General features: G+C 40.6%; 1 protein-coding gene across 3 annotated transcripts in view; it reads right to left on the bottom strand.

Annotated features, from left to right (window-relative positions):
• Positions 1 to 12980, bottom strand: part of EEA1 (early endosome antigen 1) — a 114576-nt gene that overhangs the window by 79610 nt on the left and 21986 nt on the right. For all 3 annotated transcript variants that reach the window (XM_084796689.1, XM_084796687.1, XM_084796688.1), the window contains exon 2: positions 4061 to 4153. In XM_084796689.1, the coding sequence (XP_084652815.1) occupies positions 4061 to 4153 (93 nt within the window). The remainder of the gene's footprint in view (positions 1 to 4060; positions 4154 to 12980) is intronic.

Here is a 12980-nt window from a genome sequence, read left to right as displayed (position 1 = left end):
TAGCAGGTACAACAAATACCTTTATGTGATAGTATGTTCTCAACAAAGAAACTGTCTTAATTAAAGTAATGTTAGTCTTTACTGTGTTCTGCTCAGCAAAGATCATATCTTCCCATAGCCATAATCCCAATACTAGATGTTTCCTTCTGATCCTCTGGGCTAAGTAAGTCTGTGGTGGTCTGAACGCCCCCACAGGCTCCTATCTGTGAATGTTTAGTCATGGGGGTGGCACTATTTGAGAAGGCTTAGAATTGATTAAGAGGTGTGGCCTTGCTGGAGGAAGTGTGTTACTGATTGTGGCCTTTGAGGTTTCAGAAGCCCATGCCAGGCCCAGTCTCTCTCTTTGTGCACATACCAGCTTTCGGCCACTGCTCCTGCATGCTGCCATCCTCCCCGCTGTGATGATAACAGACCGAAACTCTAAGTAAGGCCACCAATTAATGCTTTCCTTTGTAAGAGATGCTTTGGTGTCTCTTAACAACAACAGAACAGTAACTAAGACAAAACTATGCCAACAATATCTACATTTTAAATTATAGGACATTATACTGACTTCCGGCTTGAGACTATGTCAGATATGAATAATGGAAGAATAAGCACATAAAGGCATTGAGAATAGATGGACAAAGTAAATAAATACAACAGCAGGAACAAAGGTTTATAACTTAGGAGTTTTTGATATAAAAACAAATGTAGACTTAGGTCCCTGGGACCTAGTCAGTTCCTGGGGCATGTCTTAGAGAGGTCTGTTTTGTCCTTGGTGCCTTCCTGCTTCTCTGTTTTTATCTGCTTCTAGATGCCATGGTAATCAGCTTTGCTCAGTAATGCTCTCTCTGACACAGTGTTCTACCCAATATAAGCCCCAATAAGGGGGTTATTAAGCAACCATGGACTGACACCACTAAGCCAAGAGAAACCCTTCTTTCTTGTGGTGGTTTGAACAAGAATGGCTCCCATAGGCTCCTATATTTGAATGTTTGGTCATCAGAGAGTGGCAGTACTTGACAGAAATTAGGAGGTGTGGCTTTGTTAGAGTAGGTATGGCCTTGTCATTAGGGGTGGGCCTTGGGGTTTCAAGGGCCCAAGCCAGCCAGCGTGTCTCTCTCTGTCTGCTGCCATAGATCTGGATGTAGAACTCTCAGCTCCATGTCTGCCTGTGCGTCATCACGCTCCGGCCATGAGGACGATGGACTAAAGTGCCCAGACTGTAAGCAAGCGGCCATTAAACACTCTCTTTTCTAAGAGTTTCTTTGATCACAGTGTCTCGTCACAGAAACAGAACACTGACTAAACATTCCACTTTTGTTGTTTAATTTCAGGTACTGAAAAGCTGTCTAGCATAATATGTAAAACACACATATTACCCAGTACAAAGGAAGGCATTTGGTAAACATCACTTAGTATCACCATCACTATAGTACCCCCCCCCCTTTCTCTCTGTGTGTGTGTGTGTGTGTGTGTGTGTGTGTGTGTGTGTGTCTGTGTGTGTGTGTGTTTGTATATGTTTGTGTATGTGTGTGTTATGAGCACAAGTAAACATATAAAGGTGCACTGTCGTATATGTGTGGGTACACATTACATGTATGTGCAAGTGCATGTGGAAATCAGAAGAGAACTAAGCTTCAGTGTCGCTCCTCTTTAAGACAAGCTCTCTCAGCAGCCCAGAACTCAGCATGCAGACTGAGACAATGCTGGCCCTCCAGAGTACTCCAGGGATCTTCCTATTTCTACATCCCTAATGGTGGAATTACAACCACACATCACTACCATTTTATTTAACATTGTGGTGATGGAACTCAGTTCCTCCTTGCAAGTACTTTACCAATGAAGATACCTTTTAAAATTCCGTCATGCCCTTGTTTATATCCCAGGGGCAAGAGCAAGAAACACAAATTGACCTTTTTAAAAAACTGGTCAAAGAGTTGTCTTCCAGACACCCACATCCCAAGTCTAGAACTACAGAACAGCACTTTAAAAGATGGCTCTTTTTGGTTTTGGTTTCTTTTGGGCACTAAGGGTTTTTGAGTATGTTTTATTCTAGTCACCACTGTTAATGGAAAATGGGCACACCCAGCCATCCAATCACTCATTAAAACAGATTTGATGTATGATTATTTTGCTCTGGCTACTAGATGTGCTGTTGAAAACAAAGTAAAAAAGACAAACTCGCCTCCTTCAAGAAGCTTACAGACTTACCAAGAATATTGTTTTAGACTTCACAAAAGCAAAAAAAAACAAAAACAAAAACCCTCCTGGACCTGCACTCAGAGCACATGCACAGTCTCGGCCCCTCCGTTGTCATGCCCTGGTGGCAACCACCATCATACTACAGGCAGATGCCCCTACCCACCCTTTGCCATGCTTGTTTTCAACATGGCAGCTAAACAGGGTATTCTATGACAAACATAGTATCAAATCTTGTCATTTCCCTGCTCCGGATTCTCCAGTGGCTTCTCTACCTCAGAGAGTTAAGCACTAAGTGTGTATAATGTCTACAAGACCTGAAAGAAGTGGCCTGATTACCGCACTGAGCCAGCTGTGATCACGCAGTACTCTAGAGCTACACTAGCCTCCTGGCTTGTTTTCAGCACACCAGTCTGGCTCTTAGCTCAAAGAGTTCCTGTGCCTTCTATAGCATTTGCCTCACACTTCCTTGGCTCATTTCTTCACCTTCTTCAGCTCTAAGATATGCCGCCACCACCCTTTCCATTGGGAAAAATTTCAGTGACAACTACATAAAACTAGAGCTTCAAATATACATGTACTCCATCTTCTTTTCTGCTTATTTTTCTCAGTAACACCAATATCTATCCCAGTATATTTTTAGAATGTTTTGTTTCTTGACTGCCTACATAGCAAATACCAGGCCATCCAGGGCATGGGGTGAAATCTGTCTCCAAAACAAAAAAGTAAGTCAGTATCATGAACATATGTAAACATAGTCAAAAAAATTAACAAGTAAAATCCAACAATATACTAAAATAGTAGTAACAACACGTCATTGTCAAGTGAATTTACCCTAAGAATACAAGGGTACAGCAATATTAATTTAAGTGCATGTAATTCATCATGGAACAAAGAAAAAATCCTATCAACATGTAATACATGTGGGAAAAGCACTCTGCAATAGGCAAGATTCACTCAAAAGGATAAGCGAAGGGAGAAGTGGGGAGCGGAGAGCAGGCAGCGTGTGCACTGCTGTGATGTGCAGTAGGGCTGTGGACAGCAGGCAGCGTGTGCACTGCTGTGATGTGCAGTAGGGCTGTGGACAGCAGGCAGCGTGTGCACTGTGTGATGTGCAGTAGGGCTGTGGACAGCAGGCAGCGTGTGCACTGTGTGATGTGCAGTAGGGCTGTGGACAGCAGGCAGCGTGTGCACTGCTGTGATGTGCAGTAGGGCTGTGGACAGCAGGCAGCGTGTGCACTGCTGTGATGTGCAGTAGGGCTGTGGACAGCAGGTGCCTTGCTTTCTTCCAAGACTGGAGAGATTAGCCCAAATTTAAGGCTTTTACAACTGAGACTGAGTATAGCCATAGGTTTTCTTTATCCTTTTTTTTTCTATAATGAACAAATATTACCTGCTTCTTGAAAATAAAAGTAGCAATACAACTTTAATGCTTTGTAATTGAAATTTAAGCTTATTTACATTTTCCACTATGTTTTAATAAGTTAACAAAGATAATTTTAACAAGTCATAAGTGAAAACAGAAAATACTATAAAAATATGACACACAACCTAATGTTTAATTAATAGTTTATAATAGTACAAACATACACATTAAGTATAAGTTCTTTAAAAAAACTAAAATATTCTTCATTAAATTGAGATGATGACAACATAAAAGACAAACCGATAATATTAATTTTCAATCTTAATACAGTTTTTCAGTCTTATATTCAAATACTGGTTACTTGTATAAATATAACTCAAAAGTCACACTGTAATAATGCAATTTATGAAAAATTTTCCCTATAAACATAACTTAGGTTCCCAATCATTACTGTATTCACTAATTTTTCCTTAAGTAACAGTGAATTTTATTCTCTATAACATTTCATACCTCTGAAGAACTTTCATTATTGACATCCACCGTATTTATAGGCGCTGCTGATGAATCTAAATCAGATCCTTGAGAGCCAACTCTCCCAGGAGTCTGAAAAAGAAAGGAGAAAATCAAAGTTAATATAGCAACATAATATGTTAAGATATTATATTAATAAGCTGTGCAACAACATAAACTATGCCACACATGGAAAGTAAGCATCCTCATGACAGCCAGCAGTACCAACAGTTACCCGTGTGGAATAGTGACCTTCGCTCTGTGCGTAGCAAGATCTCTATATGCATTTTCAATTTTTATTCTATTTAAATAAAGCTTTTAAATATAATGCTTTATAACCTTCAATCCACTTTCATAAAACATATTTAATCACAATGGTATCTCTGAGACAGGTAAGACATCTGTCCCTGTAGAGAAAACTATCAATGCAGCTAAATGACATACTGTTAACAACCATCACCAAAATAGACACAAGCAAGGAGAGAGGGAGGGAGGGAGGGAGGGAGGGAAAGAGGGAGGGAGGGAGGGAGGGAGGGAGAGAGAGAGAGAAAGAGACAGAGACAGAGACAGAGACAGAGAGACAGAGAGACAGAAAGACAGAGAGAGAATGTGCAAGCTTCCCACTTTACCCAAGACTGAAGGAAGGCACACAAACTAAGAAACCTGCCAAGGACACATGACTAATAAATAGAGGAAAAGGTTTTAATTGGAACAATGTGGTTCTCAATCACTCATCAATACTGATTCTTTATTAGAAATCCTACAGAAATGTTTAAGTACCCAAGATTGAAAACAATTCACTACAAGTTTGCTTCAACACATAAAAATACTTTTATATTTAAAAATATTTATACTTAAAATAAGACAAATCAAATAGCCCATCTTCCTTTTTATTTCCTTATTCATATACTGCACATGGTCCATATATATTTGATCTAAATACCAAATCAAAAATGAACTCCTACCAGTTAAAACATTAAAATTATATTAGAAAATATAAAACAGCTGGGTATGGAGGCATACCTGAAATCACAGCACACAAGGGGCAGAGGCCTCAGTTACAAATCGAGATATCCATCTGTGTGTGTGTGTGTGTGTGCATGTGTTTGTGTGTATACACACACATATTCCTTCTGCATAAATACATATGCATATGCAGTATAATTATATAAGCTCTATATAACAACATTAAAAAAGAAATGTTTCTAAATAATGATAACTATACAATTGCAAAGGTTTGGGTTTTAGTTTTCCTCAATTTTTGCTTTTGCTACTCTTTCTCACAATTTAACCATACTTGCATTACTTTTATATTTAAAAATATTTACTTAAAATAAAACTAATCAGATACTCCACATTCCATTTCATTTCCTTATATACCTCACATATTTATTTATAGCTTTTGTTTTTATATAAATTGGGACAAGCAGGAAATGACAACAGGTAATTAAAGTCTGAAGGAAATTCCCAAACTCTTCTTAAACACAGTTACTCAAAGTAGGACATAAGACTACATTTTTATTTCCTATGCTGGGAAGAGATTAACCAAACATACCATGATAACAGCGGGAAACTGGAGCTGGAGAGACAGCTCAGCAGGTGAGAGCACTGTCTGCCTTGCAGAAAACCAGGGCTCAGTTCCCAGCACCTACATGCTGGCTCACAGCCATGTGCAGCTCCACGGGCATCAGGTACACATGTGGACATGCAGACATTCATACACATAAAATAAACATGATAAACGAGGAGGAAGCTGAATGGCTTTAAACTTAAACAAACAAACAAACAAAAACTTACAAGCTGAACACCCCTAATCTTAAAATCTAGCATGCTCTAAAATCTTACCTTTTTTTCAGTGTTTTGTTTTGTTTGTGGGTTTTGTTTTTGTTTTTTGAAACAGGGTTTCTCTGTGTAGCTCTGGCTGTCCTGGACTTACTTTGTAGACCAGGCTGGCCTCGAACTCACAGCGATCTGCCTGGCTATGCCTCCCGAGTGCTGAGATCAGAGGCATGTGTCAGCACATCTGGCTAATCTTGCACTTTTTGAGTACCAACATGATACAACAAGTAAACAATTCACCAAGCTTGGTGGCACCAGCCTATAACAGCAGCATTGGGGAGACTGAGGCATGAGGGTCCTTATTGAGGCCTGCGTAGGCTGTGTAAGACCCTGCCTAAAGAGAAACATAAAAGGGATAAGGAAAATGTTTAACATTTCACAACCAACTATTCCACACACAAAATTATTTAAAACACTATATAAAAGTACCTTTAGTTTAAATGTATAATGTGTGTATGAAATATAAATTAATTCCGTGTTTAGGGTTGGTCCTCCTTTCCAAGATACTTCACCTGCATACAAGCAAATCTGAGCCCGGAAACATTTTCAGTCACAATCATTTCCAAAAGGAGATATTCAACCTGTACTTATCTTTGCTAGTATCCTCAGAAAGCATTCAAGGTTCTGTGACAGTCTAGCTAAAGAATGACAAGGAAGAAAGATCATCTTGTGCGTAGCTACTGTTTTAACATGAGAGCTAGAGGAAACCGCAGCACAAGTCAGAGGGATGTCCTAACTGTGGCATAAAGGATGACGCCAGCGCTCTTTCCAATGAAGGGGGCAGCAGTGGGCCATACAAGGACAGCTGCTACTGTACCCTGAGGCCTACCACACCACTTGAGGAAAAACAGAATTTTGAAAAAAAGCTAAAGATGAAGTATGTAAAAGTTAATCTATGGCCAAAAGTGAAAGAAAATGAGAGGAGCTAGACATAATGGGTGCACATTTACCCATTAGCACCAAGACGTGCTGTCCAAGCTGACGGCTCTGTGGCCTCAGCTTCAGCTGAACCAGGCAAACAGGGCAAGTAAACTGTACATGGACGGACGCAGGGAGCGGATTCCACCACAGAGTCGAGTCAACAGCTTTACTGTACTTTCACTTTCTATTCAGGCTCATTTCTCAGAATAAAAACAGCTGTCTCTCTGACAGAAAATAACTCAACTAGTAGAAACAATAGCACACTGAAAAACTATAAAATTAAACACAAAGGAAGGACATGTATATTACTCCATTTGAAACCTACAGTTTCTTTCTGCCCACATGGCTCAGCAGGCCTTAGAACCTGAACATCATTTGCTGTCCTCAGTGTGGTGACTGTCTTTTCTACTGGGAAACTACCCTGAGAAAGTCAGCTAAAAAGAGTTTAGGAAATGACCAAAGTAGAGTTGGTGCTGATGGCAATGACGTCACTTGGAAGAGGAGGGCCTGGCCTGCGCCTCCGGAAAGCCCACAGGGCTCACTCTGCTATTTCTGATGAACCACACCGACTGATGGCTCTGTAATCTGTCTTTGGGCAAAAGTCAGGATCATCCTCCTGAGTATGGCGTCGGGCCAGGTTTTGAATCTGCAGTCTTCACAGTGCAGAGAGGGAGGGAGACGTGACGCTGGCGTAATGGGGAGAGAAGGGCCATAGGTCTCCACTTGTCGCCTCCTCTTACTATCTTATTCTTTTTATCCTTACGCCTGTTCTGAGGTGCCTGTCTTTGCAGGGGAATAGGCCAAGTTTTTAAATCTGGACTGAGACACAGCAGGTTCTTGTGAAACTTCAGTCAGGTGATTTTCCAAATAGCTATAATGGTGATCCCAACCTTCTCTTCAGAAGATTGTTCTCCCACTGATAACATTTGCCATCTATGTCTTGAGTATTTTGATGGCAGGCCCAAGTCTTCAGTGATATGTATAGGGAAGGAGATTGATTGGTGATTACTAGACTTTGTCACTGAAGGTTTTGTTTTGCATTTGGGACTTTTGTTTTTATCTACTGCACTGATCTCAAACAGCTTTATAGAAACAAACTTGGGAGGAGGGTATCAAAAGCCAAGCATCATCCTAACTCCTTCTCAGTGACCAGTGACCAATTCTTAATCATCATGAACACAATGGTATATTGATTTAACATTTCTTCTACTCGGTACTTATGTGAAAGGAGTTACATGTTTTTCAGAAGTAGAATCCTCAGATTTTTCTTCTTGTGTGAAGGCTAAAGTTGTGCTTGAAGCTTAAATTACTTTGTTGAAGAGATCTATAAAATAAAAATGCCTCTAACCTGTAAGCCCCCTTGCCCAAGGACAGATAACTTCCTGGAATGGTGTGGGCTATTGAGCGTATACGATAATAAGCCACATGTTTTCGCTTCTGTAAACAACACTGGCTGCCTCAAATGTACAAGATGTGCCTGGTCACACATAGGCCAAAGGTATGCAGGCAGGAAGCACATCAGGAGGTGTGCTTGCTCCCGACTGGACAAGGGCAGGAAGGATGTAGCCTTGTGGGTTTCACCTTTATAAGCACCAGACTAATGTAATTTGAAGTCATTCTCTGGGAATCCTTGATATGAACCTGGCCAGTGTTTAATAACATTTGCTTCAAGTTTGGCTCAAATCCCGTGGTAATGGCTTATTCTCACCTAGTGGGATTTGCTCTTGGGCATCTCTGATTCCCTGATTCTATGGAGGAGCGTGCCTTGCCTTCCATAGTCTCTTCAAAATTTTCACAACTTAACTTTGTAAAATGTTCTAGACTTATTCGTTGTATGTCTTTACTATACTGAATGCCCATGAAATATTTATATTTAACTTGTAGCTTATAAACTTTTAACTTTATATTTTCTTTTGTCAATGTTAACTCCTCCAAAAAGTAATTTAAGATTCTTTCCCAAAATGATATACTCAAAAACAAGACTTGATGCTGCATGCTTGCCTGTCATCCTTGCATTTTGGGAGGCTGAGGAATGGGATAAAGAAGGTTAAAGGCCGCAAGGATGCTATGGGAAAGAAAGTTTGTTCAGAATGCTGATCCAAATAGCACTTTAGAGTTAATGCAAAAACCAGACAACTCTGTTCCAAACATGGGTCAATAATGCAGAGATTTTTAAATATTAAAAAGGAAAAAGTGTTTTCAAAACAAAAATCCAGATCACCAAAAATAAAGCACAAACAGCAAGTGTACAGGGCTCTAGGCCCAAAATCGGATAACAGCAATAGTCATAGTCTGTATTAGAGACCAAAAGTATCACACAAGGTGGCAGACAGAAAGAAGTAAGGCCCAGTAGGAACTCAGAAAATGGATACTACTACTGCTCTTTGCCATAAACAAACTTTTAACAACACTTCAACTCCTCTCATGTTTGGGCTTGAAGTTTGATCAAGACTTTTCCAGAAGCCAGAGGAAGAACATTCCAAACAGTGAATTATCTACTAAAATGAAAAACATCTATGGTTTTTATTCTTTGTTATGTTCAAAACAAAGCTATGATCAAAGTTTAAAAAACAAATATATAAAAATACCATGCAGTTTTTTTTTACTACTACCTCAAGACCCAGGTATGCTACTCCTAAACATATATACCCAAAAGATGCTCCACCATACCACAAGAACATTTGCTCAACTATTTCCATAGCAACTTTATTTGTAAAAGCCAGAAACTGGAAACATCACAGATGTCCCTCAACTGAAGAATAGATAAAGAAACTATGGTACATTTACACAATGGAATGCTACTAGGCTATCGCTAACAAGGAAATCTTAAAATTTGCCGGCAAATGGATGGAACTAGGAAAGACCATCCTGAGTGAGGCAACCCAGACCCAGAAAGACATGCATGGCATGTACGCACTTATAAGTGGATATTAGCTATATAGTACAGGATAACCATGCTACAACCTACATACCCAAAGAAGCTAAGTAACAAGGAGGGCCCAAGGAAGGATGCTTGAATCCTACTAAGAAGGGGAAATAAAGTAAACATCAGAAGTGGAGGGAGAGGGGGAACTGGATGAGAGAGGGAGTGGAGAGGAATTGGGTGCAGGGAAAGCAGGGATGGAGGTGAGATGAGAGAGCTGGGAGAGAGAAGGGAAATTGGGGTTGGAGCATCTCTGGAACATGCTGGAGACCTGGGATGGGGGAGGTTCCTGGGAAGGTACAGGGGTAATCCTAGATGAGATTCCTAGTATCGGGGATACTCAGACTGAAATGGCCACATCTTGTAGGCAGGCAGGACCTCCAGTGGAGGGAGGGACACACCAACCCATCCAAAAACCCCCCAACCTAAAATTTGTCCTGCCTACATGATGTGCAAGGATAAATAATGAAACAGAGAGTGAGGGAACGGTAAAGCAATGACTGGCCCAACTTGAGACCCACCTCATGGGAGAGACCCAACCCCTGACACTGTTAGTGATACTCTGCTATTCTTGCAGACAGGAACCTAGCATAACTGTCATCTGAGAGGCTTCATGAAGCAGCTAATAGAAACAGAGGCAGAGACCCACAGTCAAACATTAGGCAGAACTCGGAGTCTTGTGGAAGAGTCAGGGGAGGATTGAGGGAGCTGGAGGGGTCAAGAATACCACAAGAAGACCTACATAGCCAACTAACCTGGGCCCAGGGGGCTCACAGAGACTCAACCACTAGCCAAAGAGCATTTATGAGCTGGACCTAGATCCTCTACACATATGAAGCTGACAGGCTGCTTGGTCCTTAAGTGGGTCCCCAACAACTGGAGCGGAGCCTGTGTCTGACTTGGCCTCTGTTGCCTCCCTCTGAATACTGTTTCCCTATCAGGCCTGCATTGTCTTGCCTCAGTGAAAGAAGAGGCACTTATTCCTGGTTTGACTTGATATACCAAACAGACTAAGAAAAAAATGAAACAAAAATATTTTTCCATTCACCATTTATCTGATTTTTCACACCAAGCTTCAGTTTTCTCTGGGTACTAATGCCATGTCCTACAGCCTATTAAAATTCAGCACTTCTGGGACATTCTGCAAACCACACAGACTGAAGGATCTATTTCATAAGACTTGCCATCACCAAGGAAAAATCCTGAAGTTATCCAAACTTCTGTCCACTGACCATAAGTCAAGGGTTCCCACAACCTGTCTTCTGGTTCAGTGACTTGTTGTAAAGGCTCAGAGGCCCAGACAAACATTTTACTTATTTTACTGTAACGGATACAAATGAACAGCCAGATGAAGAAGGGTTTAAGGCAAGATCTGGGGGTATTGTGAGCAAAGGAACTCTTGTCCCATTGGAATTTGGAACATGCCTCCTTATCAAGTAATGGATGTGTTCAATAACTTAGACACTCTCCAAACTTGCAAACTTAAGATGTTTATGGAGGTTCCATTACTTAAGCATGACTGATTAAGTCACTGCCATTGGTGATTAACTTAACATCCAGCCCTTCTTCATCCTGGGGTTGGAAGGTGCAGCTCAAAGTTCCAAATTGGAATCTCTGGGTTAGTGTCTCTGGCAACTGAAGCAGAGAATTATGGTGTTTTCATTAGTTTGGCAATCAGCAAGAGCACCTCAGGGCAACTACCCACTGCTAGCCTACCCTTATATAATATGTAACTGCACACTGGGCACACTAACAAGTGGCAGGAGTAGCCTGAGGAAATAATGATCTTAGCTCTAGAAATCCGACAACCTGAAGCTTACCTCAGCCTAGGGGGTTAGGGTCAGCATGCTTCATGAGGCCCACGTGCCAGGGGATGGCAGTTAACTGCCCCTCACAAACCACCCTAGTCTGCTGCTCAACTAACTCTGCAGCAAGGCTTCAGTAACAAGAGCCCTATCCTCTCATTGCGCAGTTCTCCCATTAGAGTTGCCTTCCTTTCAACATCTTGTCTCACCTTACCACCCAGCCTGTGTTGCTCTAGCAGCCAGACTCATTGCAATGGCACAAGTAGTCTCTAATCTGAAACAACTAGGGAAGCATCAGTTACCACCTCATGCTGGACCCGATAATAAGGCATGGCTGTCCCAAATTTAAGGCCTGCTTTACAACAAAGCAAGTTCAAGTCCAACTTGAGCTGTTAAGCAAGGTCTTGTCTCAAAATAAAAATTTCAAAAAGGAGGGAAGGGTTTGAAGTCATATCTCAGTGGTAGAGTACTTGCCTGGCATCTTCAAGGCCTTAGGTTCAATTCCCCATATAAAAAACAAACAAACACAAAACTTTAGAGAGTCACCTCATTAGCACAAACTAAAGGTGAAGTTGAAAGGGCTTACTACAAATCAAGAATGAAGCTGCTTTCACTATTACAGGAAATCCCAAAGGTAGTAATAGTCTGTGGCATAAACTAAGATGGACCCAATCATACATTTCTTACAAATAACATCACATCAATACCTACAATTAGGAAACAAGAACATCTACGATATCCAAACAAGTAATAAATAACTATAATATACAGAATATCGTAGGTTGTTAATAATATACAATTGCCTCATATTACTAACAACTAAGATAATGCAGCATTAGCCTCTGCAAGACTGCTATCAACTAAACACAAACTTGAAACACAAAATGAAAAACAGTACTTTATTGGCCAAAAAGAAAGCAGGGCTGCTATCATTACCTACTGTACATAATACCTTAAAGGAACAATTGTCCTTAAAGCCTAAAGCAGAGGTTTTCTTTGAAACAAATTGTTGATCTATTTCAGCCTAGTTGTTTACTTAATGAAATTTAGATAATCTGAGCTGAGGATGTCACTCAATGGTAAAGTTCCTGCTTAAGCATGTTTAAAGTCCCAGCAAATACAAATGTATGCAAAATACATACAAACACAATCTACATGTCAGAATCATACTAGCACCACCATAGAAAGTTACCAGAATCAAAATGGAATCACTTAAACCAACCCTAAGAAAAAATAAAGCTGTGAGATTATTAAAGAAAAGTCCTCACACAACTGGTGGTACTACCACAAAAGGTTACGAGACCCACCACCCTGCACAAAGATCAGCACAACTTTATACATACAAACAAACAAAAGAAAAACCTTCTGTGGGAGCATCTGCCCAGCAACTTGGACTGAAACTACCCTTGTTATTAATCTTTGTAGCTAATAA

Source organism: Acomys minous (assembly GCF_964271855.1).
Source record: "Acomys minous genome assembly, chromosome: 9".
Lineage (NCBI taxonomy): Eukaryota > Metazoa > Chordata > Mammalia > Rodentia > Muridae > Acomys > Acomys minous.
The sequence above is the reverse complement of the archived record's forward strand: the minus strand, read 5'-3'. Positions and strand labels throughout refer to the sequence as shown.